General features: G+C 44.4%; 1 protein-coding gene across 2 annotated transcripts; it reads left to right on the top strand.

The window, feature by feature from the left end:
* Window positions 1-11,593: 11,593 nt before the first annotated feature.
* On the top strand, window positions 11,594-15,039 carry LOC136451833 (probable uridine nucleosidase 2). Of its 2 annotated transcripts, none has more exons than XM_066452519.1 (9): window positions 11,594-12,041; window positions 12,158-12,273; window positions 12,381-12,440; window positions 12,708-12,893; window positions 13,044-13,148; window positions 13,475-13,571; window positions 13,995-14,102; window positions 14,225-14,360; window positions 14,603-15,039. In XM_066452519.1, exons 1-9 carry the CDS (start codon window positions 11,981-11,983, stop codon window positions 14,712-14,714), a joined length of 981 nt encoding a protein of 326 aa, XP_066308616.1. In that variant the 5' UTR covers window positions 11,594-11,980; the 3' UTR covers window positions 14,715-15,039. The 2 variants fall into 2 exon arrangements, with proteins under 2 accessions (XP_066308616.1, XP_066308615.1); XM_066452518.1 differs by having other exon boundaries at window positions 13,029-13,148; window positions 14,603-15,038.
* The last annotated feature ends 3,223 nt before the right edge of the window (window positions 15,040-18,262 follow it).

The raw sequence follows: 18,262 nt of genomic DNA, 5'->3' as shown, positions 1-18,262 counted from the left end.
TTGTTTGCTCAGTGTTGCACATGGTTGACGTTTCAGTTCTCATGAGCGGCGTGTTCCTCCCCAATTTCGCTGTTCTGAGGGGGTTGTCGACGCTGACGTTGAAGATTGCGCCACTACGGAAAGGAGGGAGAGGAAGTAGTTCGGTGGTGGTTTCGGCGTTGATCTCCGTAGAGCCTCGAGACTTGGAGTCCGGATTTTCTTCCAGGATGGTTTGGAGGGATGTCTCGAGGCATCGGCCGACGTGCAACATGTTGACAGCCGACAGAAGCTGGTTGGCGAGAGGATGGACATCTCCAACCTGGTCGGTGAATTTGCCCCTTAGGGCATCTTGGTAAACGGCGGTGGCGTTGGTGAACCTGAAGGGTAGGGCCGTAACCCCTAGAGTTTCCCGAGCAGCCTCTGATAGATCTAGATCTGAGGGTGGTCGACGCTGAACCAGAGTGTCTAGAGCCGATTCGGCGATGGAGAGGTAATCAGCGAGCTTCAGACCAACCCAATTGATGGATGCGATCAGATCATTATTGATCTGCCTCCTATGGTAGCGATGAAGCAGGCGGCGAGTCATCGATGAAGGAGACCTCGGAAGCGGTTCCGAGATCGAATCTACTATCGCAGGTGTTGGGATGATCGGCGCAGAAACGATCTACACTAGCTCAATGAGCTCTCTGACTCCGTCAGCATTGATGATCCATAAGATCGATCTGACAGTGAAGATCTAGCTGGGCTGCAGGAGGGACGAAGAGCCTACAGAAAAAGTCATCTTGTTCGATAAGGAAACAGCACGCACACCCCTACCTAGCATGCCAACTGTCGACTGAATATCACCGGCAGTCCTCCGAGGGATATCCCACGAAGATAGATTGATCGACAGAGAGGCGTGTAATTAAGAACAAGAAGGCAACAGAGACACACGAGTTAGACAGGTTCAAGCCATCAGTATGACATAACACCCTATTCATATGGTTTGTTGGTTTGTATTGGCTATCATATGATATTATGGGAGTTTGGAGGGGGTCCCTGCCCGCCTTATATAGTCCAGGGGCAGGGTTACAAGTCGGTTAGATCTGAGAGATAATCATAAAGTAATAACAGATTATAGGAATCTTGGGATCATACGTATCCTAATAGATCTCGTAGCATCTTCAGGATATCTTCCTGGTGTCTTGCGGGAGGCGCCGAGCAGAGTCGTGTCCTGCAAGGCTTCATCTTGTGTGCTGGGCCACCCCTAGGGGCGTAGCCCATGTGGTCTACCCTGGGTATCTGGGGTCATACCCCCCATAGAAAGAGAGAGAGACAGACTGGTAGGTGGCACAACATGGCCTCGCCTTGGTGGGACGTGCTCGGCGTGACCGGGAAGACATGCGCGTAGACGCAAAGGACAAGCGCGTGGGTCCCCGACCGGCCATGGCCCACGCGGCGCAGCACCAAAAATGGCAATGCGATGGCGAACTCAACCACGTGCGTGCAGTAGTGGCTTTGTCATGGTGCGGGGCGGGTCGGTAGTGCGGCATCACGGTGGGGCCGGCGGTAGCACCGCCTAGCTACGCAAGCAGCAGTGGTGGCTCCGCGCGCCAGGATCCACCGGTGGCTAGGCCATAGCCAGGCCAGAGCAGCCATGGCCGACCACGTGCGGCAGCGAGCGTGCACGCAGGATAGCCAACATGGCGACGCTGAGCGCCCGAGCGTGGTGACCGTGCCCACGTGGCCAAAAAGCCCGAGACTGAGTCGTGCATGAATTTTAAAACGCCCATAACAACTAAATGGTTGCTTCAGAAGCCAAACCATCTTCACCATGCTCAAGATGGCATGTGAGGCTACCAAACTAAGCTAAAACTTAACACCTTTTCTTAACCCGATTTTGCAAAATAAATTGCCAAATATGGCATTGTCTTGCTGTCTATGAACTTAAAAATATTCTAAGTCTTTGAGCTGAACTTGATTCTAAGTGGTATTTCTAGGCTATTAGAAATATTAGCTAGCAATGTTATTTTTCTACAGCAAGTATTTCATTGTTATCTACAAAGTTCATATTCCAAACTTTATTTAAGCGCCACATATATGTTCTATAGCATTTTTTATCAATAAAAATTAGTTTTAAAGCCTACTTGATATACATGAGCTATTGAATCAACTTTCGTTTAATATTTTTATTAGTCATTTTAGGTTACAAGAAATTGATCTACACACTTTATCACATGCACTAACACATAAACATGATGCTCATGACATGTTTTAGTAAATGATTTAGGGTATAACACCGAGGGTGTTACATCAACTCTCCATTCACATATTAAGAGGGAGGCTCTACACCCATGGCTCGAAAAATCTCTATTATATTTCATATCTTTTGTAAGCTCTAATGGGGTTGTCATCAATCATAAAAAATGGGGAGATTGAAAGTGCAATCAAGCCCTAATTGTGGGTTTTGGTGATGATGACCTCATAATTAGAGAACTAATGAGATTTATCGAGATGATAAGCAGGGAATCTATGTTCGAGGATGTTATATGAAAAGGAGAAGCCTCCAATTACAAATGTTGAAGGCTTCAAACTCAAAGGAGGCTTAAATTCTTTTATATTTTGAATTTAAGTATAGGAAAAGCCGTACTATAAAGGGGGACACAATGCTTAAGCTAATATGTGCTACCAAGTGTTCAATGTATCACATACATCCTCAGTTTTACAACCAAGACAGCCCGTACTTCACTCTTACCCTTGTTGTCTTGCCTGGTGCGGTAGTGCCGCACCTGGAGAGAAGCACTGCCGCACTTGAGCCGCGGCACTACCGTGACTTAAGTGACCATTGGGACAGAGGGTATTTATACCTTTCCCCTTCCTCCCCAACGTCGTTTCTACTCTCTCCAACCATTCAGTTCATGAGAAAACAGAAAGGCGCTCATCTCTCTCTTCTTCAGTGGTGACCTTGAGCTCCCAAGCTTCTCCATTGATTTTCCCATCAATCCTTGAGAAAAAAGGTGCCAAACTCGATTAGAGGATAGATACACCGATTCCTAAACTCTAAAAAGTACTTGGTTTATGTTTTGGCCGGCGGTTGTGTTTGTTACTCTTGGAGCTTGGCTCCTAGCTGGCTAGAGCGTCTTCCGTGGAGCTTGCCAACTTGTGTGGTAGCCCCGAGAGGTTTGTAACTAACTCTTGAACCTAGTAAACTCACCCCTCATCTTAAGAGTTAAGTCTCTTGACTTGAGAACGAGGAAGGGTTAGAAAGTCGTAAGCCTTAGTGGCTAACCCCAACAACGTGGACTTAGGCAAGCCTTAGTGACGAGCTGAACCACGGGATAAATCATTGTGTCACCTTGAGCTTGATTTACTTCACTTGCATTTCATATTGTTGTTGAGGTGATTTATAGGGTTTGTGGTCGATCTACTTATGTGTGGTGTTTCTACCACTTCTAGCTCTTGATCTGTGAATTCTCTACCTGCGGGAAGCTAAGGAATTTCTCCGATCTAAGTTTCCATTCACTAATTTTGAACGGTGATTCGAAGTTGTCTGCAGGTGCGGTAAGTTTCCATTCACTAATTTTGAACGGTGACTCGAAGTTGTCTGTAGGTGCGGTAGTGCCGCTGTTCTAGCCCGACAGTGTCGTTGTCCGGCAGTGCTGTGAGGTTAGAGCGGCAGTGCCGCGGGTGAAATTTTACATCTGCTTTGAGTTTTGTTTTAACAGACCTTTTCATCCCCCTCTAGGCTAACTAGAGATCCTATAGAGGGCGTGTTTTTTTTTTGTGAGCGTGGGCATGGAGTGTTGGTGCGAGCGCGGGAAACATAGTGCAGCGCAGACGTCTGGATGCGGACCTCGGGCCGAACATCTGGGCACTTCAAAAGAATGGGGCCAGTTTTTAAGAATTTGATTTTTAAAAACTGTGCGAGATCCAAACATGTTAGTTTTTGTCCAGTTTCTTGTGTCAGTTTTTGCCAGATTCTTAAAAAAAAAAAGAAGTTGTTGATGCCCAAATTCTTAAAAACTAAGAAGTTGTTTGATCCCTCCAGTTTTTAAATGAAGCCAGATTCTTAAAAACTGGGGATCCAAACATCACCATCAATTTTTTTCAGAATCCAAATTTTAGAAACTAGAGGCAAAAATTGATTTTTAAGAATCTAAAACCCATCAAACAGGCCCATAAACGATTTGGCCTTCCTAAGGATTCCGAAAAAAATCTAGGAAAGTTCGTCCAAACTCACTAATTGCACCGTACTAATTTAGCAATTAGTTGGGACACGTGCTGTGGTGAAAATTCAAGCTGCTTCACAAAGCAAGCAGTCACGTCTAATAATCTTTTAGGCCTTGTTTGATATCGTGGATTCACCTTAATCCACATGTGTTGTGGTGGATTGAGGTAAAATTTAAACAACCTCAATCCACCGCAACATATATAGATTGATGTGAATCCGACTACATCTAAACAAGGCCTTAATGTTAATTTAGATTCAAATGCATGTGAAAGATGGCCCAAAAAATTCCACGGATATAAATTTAGATGCTCATGTATGCTCCATGACATGTATAGAATATGTGGGCCGTGACAGAAAGCACAGCTAATAGGCACTACAATATGTAGTAGACGGGCCTGCTTTTTTCTTACAGGGAAAACTCAGAACAGGCCTGCTTTTTTTTAGTATATAATCAAGTATACAAGTATCAGCTTCAAAACAAAGTATACAAGTATCATCAACTACACAAAGGGGACAACTAGCGCCCAGATGTCCGGACCATTCTTTTGAAATGCATAATATCTGCTATATACATGTTGAATTTAAGGTAAAATATGTTGTACTTGAATTCAAGTTACCACCAACACAACAATCGGTTATGATTTTGGAAGCCTTAGGTGGTTCTTATTAATTGAATAAAGAGGGCAAGGGGAATAAAATTAGATGCACTTTCTCAGTCGTCCTTGCTCACTCCAACTTTGTATCGCTTATATAATATAACAATAGAACTCGTCTTCCCTCGAAACATTTTCTTCTTCTTCTTCATGCAACATTTTTTCTTCTTCTATAAGAATATATGTATTAGCCCCTTGGGCTTGGTGGTACATCTTTCTGAAAGTATGTCTAGTCCTTTCATAGATTTTGATAAATTGAATGACAATGTGAACAAAGGTCTTACAAGTTTGCAATTAAGCAAGAATTTGATCATATCAAATACACAATTGAGATATGCTTTATTGAATGTATCAAAGGCTTAACAAGATGACAAATAAGAGGAATATTTCACATTGTGATAAAATGACAAGTCAAATTGTGTAGTGTTGAGAAGAAAGCTCATGAAAAAATCTAGTTCAAGCAAAAGACAATTATAAAGGCTTATATGTTGTGGAATATTTTTGCATCTTGGGAAGACAAGCATATTTGATGAATGTTGATATGAGACATAAGGTCAATACTATGGGATGATCTCATCTAGAGATCTTGCTTATGAAATCAAGTGAAAATGGGTACATGAAATGGATTCCAAATGTATGCCTATTGTTGATTCAAGAAAGGATGTGACTTGAAGTTGGCTTTGATAGAGCGAAGATAGAAAGGAACGAGCTTCGAGGTACTTAGCATAGGTGAAGGGCAAGCAACGGCTTGTGTGCTGAGGCACCATGGCTAAGGTAAAAAAGAGAGTACTCGCAATTAGTTGAAGCACCAATCAAGCTATTGGGATTCATGTCTTGAGGAGAATCAAATAATTGTTGGATCATATGAAGGAGTGACTTAAAACCATAATGTGAATTCATATGTGTTGAAATGACTTAAGTTTCATGCTCAAGTTGGCATTGCTCAAGGTGATGAAGACAAGTTGACTACAACTTTTGTGAAGATGAAATGAAAAGAAATAGTGTATGTGAAGACTTGAAGCTTAAGCGATTTGAATTTCGTTTTTTCAATTAAACTTGAGTTCATAGGTATGTCATATTGCCAATAGGGATGCAACATAATGAGAATTGATAAGTATCTAGAGAAACTTACCCAAAATCTAACTTGATTGTGATACAAGAGAGCATACTAGACGGTTAGGTACGTAGTTTGTCCCTATTTGGTTACCTACATAAACACATAGATAAAATAGCAATATCCTCGAAGCAAGTTCAATATACATCCCACGATTTGGTTAAATCCTGCGTATCCATCTATTTAGGGGGTGTTTGGATCCGCTGACTAAAATTTAGGAGGTGTCACGTGAGGATGTCGCATGGGGTGTTCGGATACTAATAAAAAAAATAAATTACACAATTCGTCAGTACTCCACGGGACGAATTTATTAAGCCTAATTAATCCATCATTAGCATATGTTTACTGTAGCACTACGCTGTTAAATCATGGACTAATTAGGTTTAAAAGATTTGTCTCACAAATTAATCGCAAGCTGTACAATTAATTTCGTAATTAGTCTGTATTTGGGATCTATTAAAAGATGATATCATGACTCTGTTCATGGAATTCCATGCTGGGAGTTTGCCTCTGCACAGCCTTAACTTTGGTAATATAATTTTATTACCAAAAATGAAAGATGCAAATGTCATTCAACAATATAGACCCGTATGTTTGTTAAATGTTTTCTTCAAGATTTTTACCAAAGTGGCAACCAATAGATTAACTACCATCGCCCAGAAGATTATTAGTCCAACTCAAACCGCTTTTCTCCCGGGAAGAAATATTATGAAAAGAGCAGTAATTCTTCATGAGACAATTCATGAATTACACTCTAAAAAACAGGATGGGATAATATTCAAAATTGACTTTGAAAAAGCTTATGACAAAGTAAAATGGAATTTTTTACAGCAAACTTTAAGGATGAAAGGTTTTTGTGGTAAATGGTGCTCATGGGTGCAGCAGTTCACACAGGGAGGTAATGTTAATATTAAGGTAAATGACCAAATGGGTTCTTACTTCCAAACTAAAAAAAAGGTTTAAGGCAAGGTGACCCGATGTCGCCAATACTATTTAACATAGTGGCGGATATGCTGGCTATACTAATTGCTAGAGCCAAGGAAGAAGGACAAATTGACGGAGTCATCCCTCATCTTATTCAAGGTGGCTTATCTATCTTACAATATGCGGATGATACAGTGATCTTTTTGAGCCACGATGTAGCGAAGGCAGCTAATATGAAATTAATTTTAAGCACCTTCGAACAATTGTCTAGACTCAAAATTAATTTTCACAAAAGTGAAATTTTTTGTTTCGGCAAGGCTAAAGATTATGAAGCATTTTATTCGCAGTTGTTTGGATGTGTGATAGGCAAATACCCTTCCCGCTACTTGGGTTTGCATATGCATACTAGGAAATTAAGTAACAAAGATTGGTTAACAATTGAAAAGAGAATTGAGAATAAGCTTAGTGGCTGGAAAGGAAAGATGCTTTCGGTGGGTGGTCGCTTGGTATTAATAAACTCGGTGCTTTCAAGCTTATCGATGTTTATGCTATCTTTTTTCGAGATTTCGAAGGGAGTTTTAGAAAAGATTGACTGCTTTAGGTCAAGATTCTATTGGCAAGGCGACCAACACAAACGTAAGTTTAGATTGGCTAGATGGGAATTTATGTGCCAACCAAAAGTCCAAGGAGGCTTAGGAATACAGAATAAGTGTTTGTTGAGCAAATGGCTGTTCAAGTTGCTAAATGAGGAGGGTCTGTGGCAAGAACTATTGAGAAATAAATATTTAAAAGACAAACCACTTGGGTGTTGCACAAAAAAACCAACGGATTCTCATTTTTGAAAGGTCTGATGAAGGTTAAAGATATTTTTTTGAGCCTCGGTACCTTTAAGGTGAAAGACGGATCTCAAACTAGATTTTGGTTTGATACTTGGTTGGGGAACAAACCATTAAAAGATAAATTTCCTGCGTTATTCAATATTGTCAGAAGGAAACAGGACTCTCTAGCATCAGTACTTGCATCAGCCCCGCTTAATATTCCCTTCCGTCGTAATCTGGTTGGTAGAAATTTATGGGATTGGCTTAGAATTGTTGCTTCATTACAAGATTTGAACTTACAGGGGGAAAGGGACAAGTTTATCTGGTCTTTGCATTCATCAGGCATTTTTCTGTAAAATCTATTTATGCTGCGTTAATTAATAACGGGGTCAGGGTGTCCCAAGATTTATGACAAATTAAAATACCATCAAGAATAAAAATTTTCTTGTGGTACTTAAAGAGATGTGTTATTTTGACTAAGGACAATCTTGCTAGACGTAACTGGAATGGTGATAAGAGTTGTTGTTTTTGCCATTATCCAGAAACAATTCAACACCTCTTCTTTCAATGCTATCATGCTAGATTCTTATGGCGCGCTGTACATTTAATGTTTGGCTTATCTCTACCTCTTAGTATTGATGATTTATTTGCAAATTGGTCTAAGGGAGGGAGTAAAAGACATAATTCGTTGTTATTAACTGCAGCAACAACATTATGTTGGATAATATGGATAACAAGAAATGAGGTAGTTTTTGACAAATGTAAACCAAAAACTTTTTTGCAGGTGTTATTCAGGGGAACTTATTGGCTAAGACAATGAGCCGGACTGTAGCGGCATGATGACACACGACAACAGCTCCTTCTTGCTGGTCAATGTTTGGAGATAGCCGCTCTGCATTTTTTTTTAGTTCTAATGGATAGTTGTCAAATAAGTTTATTGGTCTATCTTAGTCTGGACTTTCTTTTATGGGTTGTTTTCGTAGTTTGTGGCTGTGAGGTGTTAAGAATTGTTCTTTGAATATTGGTTATAAACCAAGATTTTGTAATAATTGGCCTGATTCTACCACGAGATAGATGAAGCCGGGTATGAATTTAATACTGTCTAGACATTCCGCTAGCACCTGCTCCGTAGCCCAAGACATCAGAGAAAAAATCAGATGCATAACACTGTATAGTTCAAACCAGAGAAGACCCATCATGGACTGATTTGCTAGGCTGTCATTCCTCCATAGAATGGCCAACCTGACGTGATGCCATAGGATGATTGTGTGTCCTCCTGCCCCGAAGACCTGGACAAAAAGGCAACAGCCTTTCTTTTTTTTTTGCTTGGAGCGATCGGGGCCAGAATTGTTTATCGCTCGCGCGGGCAGTGTGCGGTGACTAGGCCTTCCACAGCGTGTCGCCTAGGTAATGCTAGAAGATGAAAGAGAAAATTTAGGAGCCACTTAATACGCTGGTGCCTGAAAAAGCAGGAGCGAGATAAATAGTTGTGTTGTTGCTTGATTAATTAAAAAATATTAATCTTTGTACATGAACGGTAGAACGTCCGTGCATCCGTCCTATTTAAACCAACACAAACACTATTTTATTGGAACGTCTATTCTTTGAGACAGCACATAAGAGATTACTTCGGTTCATTGCACTACAGCCCTAAAATACTCGATGCCTGATACTATTTACAGGACGTACCTTTTTTATAGCATCACTCGTCCATTGTGGAGGGTCCTAGGGCATGTACAACCCATAGACGGGGTCGTCTGTAACACCCTTAAATTTAACAAATAGACAGTTAAAAAGATAGATCGTACAATGGAGAGTCCATTGCACTGTCTGCAAGCTATTTAATGCTTTGCATGTAGCTAGATCAACCGTGAACACTATTTTGTATACCATTGTATTGCTATTTGATAGAAATGGATCAAAAATAAATTAGATGAACATGATTACAATATTTATTTTAAACCTATCAATATAAATTAATATAAGTCATATATATTTTTTTAAATGGGACACCATTTAAGTCTGCACACTAGTTTCAGAAATCAACATGACAGCTCCATACATCATGAGAGGAAAACAAAATCAACATGAAACCGTCCCCAATTCCTGAAACAGAGACCATGGAACAGCGGCTCTTGCGACCATGGAACAGCAGTAGCTATCTTCAGCCAAGCATACTATTAACATTTTTTCTCTCGGACAGGGGGGTGGAGCTGTGGTTTCGCCTATGGATGGAAGGCGCTCGCCCGACACCCCCGGCCAATCAGCAAGATGACGCAACCGGCACGAGGACTTGAAGAAGGCCATGGTGCAGGACTAGCGGAGACGGCGGCGAGCCCTGCGCGCTGCTACCGCCGCCGCCGTCGCCGAGTTTCCCGCTCAGGCCATGCCTTTGTCTTTCTTGCAGCCGTCATCGTGCTCAAATTTAGATCCACTCGGGGGAAGAAATGAGGAAACGAAGGGCGATTTTGGCGCACAGCTTCTCCGCGCGCCGCAGCCGGATCCACGGCTCGTCGCTTGGAGTCGACGGCCTTGTACAACGCAACCTCACTCGTCGATTGGAGCTTGGGAGCACGAGCCCTGGTCGTCGCCTCGCGAGACGACGAGCTCGCCCGGCTCCCAGGTCACGAGGGACTTTTTTGCAAAAAATACGGTACATAGACGACTTCAATCGACGCGCTGTACGTGCCCTTAGGTCCCTAGTGGTGATGCGTCTCGATCCGTGCACCGCTTGGGCTTCTCCTAGGAGTACTGCTCAGCCTCTCGCCGTCACTCCGTCAGCGTATGTTTTTGTTCCACCGGCTCCTATTTTTATTTCTAGACCTTGTTTAAATATAGAATCAAAAGTTTTAGGGTGTTACATCGAGTATTATATGAGAGTGTCGTATGAGATGGGAGTCACTCAATACGCTGGTGTCTGAAAAAGTAGGAGCAAGGCAAATAGTTGCGTTACTGCTTGATTGATTAAAAAATATTAATCTTTGTACATGAATGGCAGAACGTAAAAATATTAATCTTTATACATGAATGGCAGAACGTACGTACGTCCGCCCTATTTGAACCAATACAAATACTATTTTATTTGAACGTCTATTGTTTAAGACAGCACACAAGAAATAGCTTCGATTCCTCACACTGCAGCCATAAAATACTCGATGCCTGATACTGTTTGCAGGACCTACCTTTTTTATAGCATCACTCGTCCATTGTGGATGGTCTTAGGTACCTAGTGGTGATGCGTCTCGATCCGTGCACCGCTTGGGCTTCTCCTAGGAGTACTGCTCAGCCTCTCGCCGTCACTCCGTCAGCGTGTTTTTGTTCCACCGGCTCCTATTTTTAATTCTAGACCTTGTTTAAATATAGGACCAAAAGTTTTAGGTGTTACATCGAGTATCACGTGAGAGTGTCGTATGAGATGTTCGAATATTAATAAAAAGATAAATTATAGAATCCGTCAGTAACCCACGAGACGAATTTATTAAGTCTAATTAATCCGTCATTAACATAAGTGTGTACTGTAGCACCGCATTGCTAAATTATGAACTAATTAGGTTTAAAAATTTTATCTCGCAAATTAGTCGCAAACCATATAATTAATTATTTTTTAGTCTATATTTAATACTCCATTTAGACATTTGATAGGATAGGTAATAAACTCTACTAGGAACTAAACAAGGCCTTGCTCCAGGTCCTGTGTTCCACTAGGGATCCTATCCAGATTCGTGGGGATACCCTCTGCCAGTTCCAGACTTCCAAGCTCGGAACTAGATCCTCTGCAATCGATGAGGATGACTTTTCTGTGCAGTCAGTGATCTGAACCGTTCAGTAGAATCGGATGGTACACAGTTCCTCCCAGGCACTACACTCCTTCACGCACTGGGCCTCGGCCCAACAACGACGTTGCCTGGAGGAGCTATGGCCGAGCTCAAGATGCTCGTCGGCCTGCTTTTCGCCCTTTCGCTTTGCTCGAGCTCCGTCGAGCCAATCACCAGCGTCGCCGCCGCACAAGATGCTTCGCTCAAGATGCCCGCCGCTGCGGTGCTGCTGAACAAGCTTGTTCTCAAGTGCAGCAGCGCATATTTCTAGCTCCACCGTCGGATAGAAGTGAACGCTGGATGCACAGCGACTGCAGAGACAAGTCGCTTCGGTCGACTTCAGAGGATCTGGTTCCTCCAAGCTCCAACCCTCTCGTCTCTGTAGCCTGTAGGCTGTAGCATTTGTCGGGTTGGATTGGGTTGTTCCGCTTGGGTACCCGGGTGGGATCGAAATCTGTGTGGCATCCATGGCGGCGGTCGAGGGGACGACGAAGAAGAAGGTGATCATCGACACCGACCCCGGAATCGGTAGGTACCCATCCTTGCAATCGTCGCCTTCGCTGTAGATCGATGCTGCTGCTTGCTGTTGTTGCGTTCGGATCATATCGGCAGTCCACTAACTGAACCACTGTTCGACGGAGCAGACGACGCGATGGCCATCTTCGTGGCACTGCGGTCGCCGGAGCTGGAGGTGCTGGGCCTCACCACTACCTTCGGCAACGTCCACACCGCCCTCGCCACGCGCAACGCGCTCCACCTGGTACGCTGCTGGTGCCGCCGCCTGCCTTCCTCTCTTCCCCCACCCTGTTGGTCTGTTCCGCGCACTCCGACCGCGGCTCACATTTGCATCTGATGCTTGTACTTCAGTTGGAGGCTGTTGGAAGGACTGACATCCCCGTGGCAGAGGGATCCCATGTAACAATCAAGGTAGCTGTCAGCATCTCTTTGTTCCTGTTTCCACGCTGAATCGATGATCAATTGTCAGCGTTGCAGCTCTCATCAAACAGAAAAAAAGGAATTCAAAGAATTGCAGTCATCTAGTAAATCAACAAACAGTTGAGGGACCGCCGTCAAGAGGATCCTACTTCCTACGTGCTGATCAGCAGCTTTCAACAAGGCTGTTTGCTTGTTTGTTTACTGTGTCATCTGAATTACTGTTTATTTCCCTTTTTCCCCTCTGTACACGGAGCACAGAAAGCCACCAAGCTGAGGATCGCAAGCTTCGTCCACGGTTCAGACGGCCTGGGAAACCAGGACTTCCCTCCACCGGCTACCAAGCCTGTAGATCAGTCGGCTGCTGCCTTCCTGGTTGAGCAGGCAAATCTGTACCCTGGACAAGTTACCGTCGTCGCCCTCGGTCCACTTACCAACCTTGCTCTGGTCTGCTCTCCTCTCCTCTCCTCTCCTCTCCTTGGCTTTGGTTACCCAATACAGTACATACATTGGGTGCACCTCTCGATTGTATCTCTTGTGATCTAGCTTGTCTGGCTTCTTTTTAGTTGAATTTTTTGGCAGTCTCTGGTTACCCAGGCAGTCGAGCTTGACCCTTCATTCCCGAAGAAGATAGGGCAGATTATTATTCTTGGCGGTGCGTATTCAGTTAATGGAAATGTGAACCCTGCAGCTGAGGCAAATGTGAGGGTTCTCTCTTGTACCTCGTATTTTTCTCCTAACTTAATACAATGGCATGCAGCTCTCCTGCATGTTTGAGAAAAAAAAAATCCATAATCCTTAGTTATCATGTAACTAAGTAGTTTTGCTCGAGCTCTACAAATGAGGTGGCAGCTACCACAGTTGAGATAATATGCAGTAACACTTTGTTAATTGGAGTTGTACCGTGATGGCTTCCTAGTGAATTCAGAGACAAATAAACTTCCCCCTAAATTAGATGATGCTTAAGCAGTGCATCACTTTTCTTCTTGTTTCAGAGCCGTTAGTAATGGGTTTATGTTTACGAACAGATATTTGGCGACCCTGATGCGGCAGATATTGTGTTCACCTGCGGTGCTGATATTTTGGCCGTGGGACTGAATATAACCCATCAAGTAGTTCTAACCGGTAATTCTGCTGCATTTAAGGGTTACATTCTTTTTGCTCAGGATGTATGCTGCATCAAGAAGTTCAGATTAATGAGTATCAGAGCATAATGTATCTAACTTGTTACATGTACCTTCTAATTCCATCTTACTCCTCTATGACCATCACATAGCTAGAGCTGAAAGCAGCTACGACTTGTTGCATTATATTATTTGTGGTTATGAAATTACGATTTTGCATATACTGCACATTGGTCTTCGGTTCTTCTGCAGTATGATGTCACTTGTGATTGCTTTGCTAGTGGAATAGATCAAATTTATCCCAATGATAAGTACTTAAGATTTTGAATGATTCGAATTGTAGGCTATTTGGAAGTGGCCCAACCTGCCATGTATTACAGCCCAATTTCTTTGGTGCTTTGACACATATCCCCTTTTATTGCAGATGCTGACCGGGAGAAGCTTGAACAGTGTGATAGCAAATATGCCCGCTACTTATGCAAGATAATGGGCATTTATTTTGATTACCACAAGGATGCCTACTTCATAAAAGGTTTGTATACATTATTAGTATCTTCCAAGGAAGTCAAAATGGTTCTGTCAAAGTACTTGCAGCGGCGACAGATCAGAAGCTGTGCAACCTTGTGACTTGACTTCACATTGAACTGCTTACAGGAGTGTATCTTCATGATCCAACAACGCTTATTGCTGCGGTGAATCCATCACTACTGACTTACACAGAAGGTGTTGTGAGGGTACAGACGGTTGGAATCACAAAGGGCCTTACTGTTTTCGATAACACCAAGAAAAGGTTAGGCCACTCTCTCTGTCTGTCAGAAAGGCAAGTCGCTGAAACAGTAGCAGTAGATTTTGAAATGAAGCGATTCCCCCCTAATCCTATTGTACTATAGCGCACTTGTGAATTCGATTCATTCTTAAGTCCTAACGCCTCTTGACTTCACTTTTGCATGGTATATGGTTGGCTCTTAGTAGAATGATGAGGTAGAATTCAGTCTGATGCACTGAACATCCCGACCCCGAGTGTGTTTGCAGGTACGGAGAGATCACAGCCTGGACTGGCATGCCCACCGTGAAGGTCGCTGTCACCGTCGATGCTCCTGCCGTGGTAGAGCTGATGATGCAGAGGCTGATGACCGATGACTAGCAGCAATGCCAGCTGATTGGCAGCACCGCGATTAAGACTATTTGCAGTCTTAAGGGAGAAAGGCGTTGGAACTTGGAAGTGCATGTGTTGCTGACGAGAAATTTCGTCTGCATTGTCATCAAAACAACAAGATGCATTGCACGCGAGCTATCCACTTATGTGGTGCGTGCCTTGGTGTTTATGTACAGTTTGCATGCTCGATAATCGGCACATGGCCAATTCGACAATGTGATACAATCATACTAGTACGTTGCTCATGCTTCTGAGAAAACAGAGTGAAATTAAGTTAATTAAATTAATTGAGCCATCTGATGCCAGGTATTGTTCCGTCAGGTGTTGCACGATGTTATTGTATGGTCAGAAAATCAAATGTCCTAGTAAATGACGTAACTTTGAATGATATACTCTATTTGTTCCGTATTATAGATTTTTTAAATGTCATATTAGTTTTGTTCTAAGCTAAATATATTTCTGTTTTTAGCATTAATTTTAAATTTTTTATATAGGTTAATAACATACGATTTATGTTTTTAGATCCGCTTTGAAAAAACATTTTCATAATATTCCTCATCGGCGATCGGCCACAAGCCGAGGCAGCGACACACGGAGCGAGCAGTAGCCGGCCTGCTATCCAGTCCAGTCGGGCAACATGCCTCACGGGCCAGATTCCACGGTCCCACGTACCGAGCGAAAAAAGAGGCTTTTACATGTATGTTATTAAAAAAATTTGCAATTACACATAAGTCATTAAAAAAATTGACCGTATATGAGTGCCATCGTTCTGAACTTCTTTGCTCCCCAAGCCATTCCGCCAGTGTTCCATTCGTTTTTCACTGTTACACGTGGGCCCGGTCAGTTAAAACGTCCTTAATACCCTTCTCATCCCTATCCTCTCTCTCTCAAACTCTCTCTTCTCGCGCGCACGGCGGCAGGCGAAGGAAGCGGCCGCGCTGGCAGGGCGGCATGGCGCGCTCGCGCGCGCGGTGGCGGCGGTGGAAGCGGACATGGCGGGGCGCGAAGCACGGAGTTGGAGCGGCGCGGTGAGGTGGGAGAGGAGGGGTCGCCGATGCTTCATGTGGGTGTTAGCAGTAGGGCGACCCGGTGGGCGCGGCCTTGGCGGGGTGGAGCAGCGTGGTTCCACGCAGTACGGGCGCGCTCGCGCATAGGCTGGGCGACGGTGGGCGGGAGGCAGCGCGGGGAGCGAGGTGGAGATGTGCGCGGGCGCCATGGAGCTGCGGCGTGCGGAGGAGGTGCCGGGGAGGGGCCGTGGGCTTGCGCGCTCTTGCGGTGTGCCAAGGCGGCGTAGGGCATCGGCGACTGGCCATGGCGGGCACTGCAGTTGCTGCGGGCACGGGAGGCGCGCCTGCACCTCGCCCAGGTGCGGAGCGCACGACGGCAGAGCGCGGCCGGCACGCCCACGGCCGCGAGCACGAGTGCCGACGGAGGGGATGGCGGCCGCGAGCTCGAGCGCGAGCTCCGCCGAGCGGGGCTCTGTTGGCCGCGAGCTCAAGCGCGAGGGGAAGCTGTCGATGTTTTACCACCGATAGCCTGCCACGGGGGTACCCGAGGCAATATGTTCGGGCTTCAGCATATGCAGAACTCGATGGTGAATGCAAGAGACAAACGACTTATCCTGGTTCGGACCCTCGATCGTTGATCGAGTAACAGCCCTACGTCCAGCCGGCGTTAGCCTCTACGTTGGATTGATTATGAAGTGTCGTACAATTATTGTTCTGTTGTTGTCCTCCCCAGGAGCCCTGCCCTCCTTTATATAGTCAGGAGACCAGAGTCCTAGTCGGTTTACAATGAGAGTTCCTAGTAGGATTACTAAATAGTACTACTACTAAGATTACATGGGAAGAATCCTAGTTAGACAAGATCTTCTCTCTCCCTTGCGGGGTATCCTGTGGGTCCCGCATCGACAAGCCCCCGAGCACTTCATGGTTGAGCTCTGAAAGTCTCGTTTTGCTCCTTCAGGTCTTGTTGAGTAGGAACAAACGTCATCCGAGTGCTTTCTGGAGTGAAACCTTGTAGCGCTTCTTGGGATCTTCGAGTGGTGAGTGTTTTTTGAAGAAAAAGTACATCCATCTGGTTGTAGCCCCCGAGCCTCTTGCTATTTGGAACAAGGAGCTGGAGGATCTTGTCTTGAAGTTGCTCTGATTGTTCGTTGAAGTTTTATAAAAAAGAACTCGAATATGGCTCGTTCCGGGTTCTTTTTGTCGTAATGTCTTGAAGTGGTCTGCGTTGAGGAAGTCTTTTGGTGATGTGCGCTTTTTCAAAGAAAAAGTGCACTCACTGAGTGTAGCCCCCGAGCCTCTTGCTATTTGAAACAAAAAGTTGGAGGGTCTTGAATCTTTATGTTGTTTGAAAATTTGTGTTCTGATGTAGTCCCCGAGACTTGGATTATGTCATCATCCGAGTAGTTTTGCGGCGTCTTTCCGAAGCAGCCCTTTAGTCTTGGATTAAACCATCATCCTTGTAGTTTTGCGGCATCTAGCCTCCGAGCTTATGTCCGGGTTCTTTTATTCGGAAAGAACTCGGTTACATGGCCTTGGCATACTCTCTGCTAGTCTTCTGTTGTCGGATGTAGTTGTGTGGAGTTGGTTGGGTGTAAATGCTGTTTGTTGACGGGTTGTACCGTGGTGGTATATCCTTCCGAATATGCTTGTCCTTGGTCACTGTTCCTTCATGCCTGAGTCCTTTTTCATTGAGTTCTATCTTTTCACTGTTTCCTTTGTCAGGTCTTTACCTTCGGTGCTCCCGGTTCATGTGCACCGCTCTTTTGGTCTATAAATACCCTCCTATGGTGCTTGTTTTTGAATCATTGAGCATTCTGTTGTGTGGCCTGAAGTCTTTGTAGTCATGGATATGGTAGTTTGTGAAGTTGAGCAGCCCCCGGGCGTATCTTGTAGTTGTTGTGTATCTCGTCGTAGCTAGAGAAAGTCTTGTGATAGGGGTTAGAGGTAGACTAATCCTGTAGTGGCGTTGCATCAGGAAGTTGGTGGCAGTAGTTGGAGGAAGTCTTGTGATGTGGGCTTCGTCCCTTCATCCGGCAGTTCTTGGCTGGCGCTCTTTGTCTGCCCTACGGCTGTCTGGTGCAGATCAACACCTGATCCTGCATCACGTCGGGCTTGGGTAGACAGATGCCTGCCAGCCTCCTTTGGTCCATGCTTTCCTGCTGTGCTGCTGATTTCCATCTTGGATGCACTGTGTTCGTCCTTTGAAGAAAACAGTGTAGCCGAGGGCGGTTTGTTCTACCTGGCAGCAAATTGGAACACGTAGTCGTTCCAGAGCCTAGCTGTGTCCGGGTTCCTCTTTGCTACCTTGCTTGTTGTAGTACCGAGTTCGTCGGGTCTTGTAAGATGTGTAATCTTGTACTTCTTGATTTCATTTGTAATAAAAAAGATTCTTGCCTTCTTAGTTGCCATGCTTTCTCCTGCTGTATTGCTTATGGAATTTCTGAGTTCTTTTTATCAAGAACCGGGTTCTTTTGTTCCTTCAGAAGTTACCCTCCCTTTCTTCTTTGAGGATGGGTTGTTCTTGCAGTT

This window comes from Miscanthus floridulus, chromosome 5 (assembly GCF_019320115.1).
Source record: "Miscanthus floridulus cultivar M001 chromosome 5, ASM1932011v1, whole genome shotgun sequence".
Taxonomy (NCBI): Eukaryota; Viridiplantae; Streptophyta; class Magnoliopsida; order Poales; family Poaceae; genus Miscanthus; species Miscanthus floridulus.
This window is presented reverse-complemented; position numbering and strand designations above follow the sequence as displayed.

Bases quoted from the DNA above. Each gene is read 5' to 3' on its own strand.
- LOC136451833 (XM_066452518.1), top strand. From the start codon at position 11,981: ATGGCGGCGGTCGAGGGGACGACGAAGAAGAAGGTGATCATCGACACC. The intron at 12,441-12,707 runs GTAGCTGTCAGC...CACGGAGCACAG, and splicing joins GATCCCATGTAACAATCAAG to AAAGCCACCAAGCTGAGGAT. The intron at 14,361-14,602 runs GTTAGGCCACTC...GTGTGTTTGCAG, and splicing joins TTCGATAACACCAAGAAAAG to GTACGGAGAGATCACAGCCT.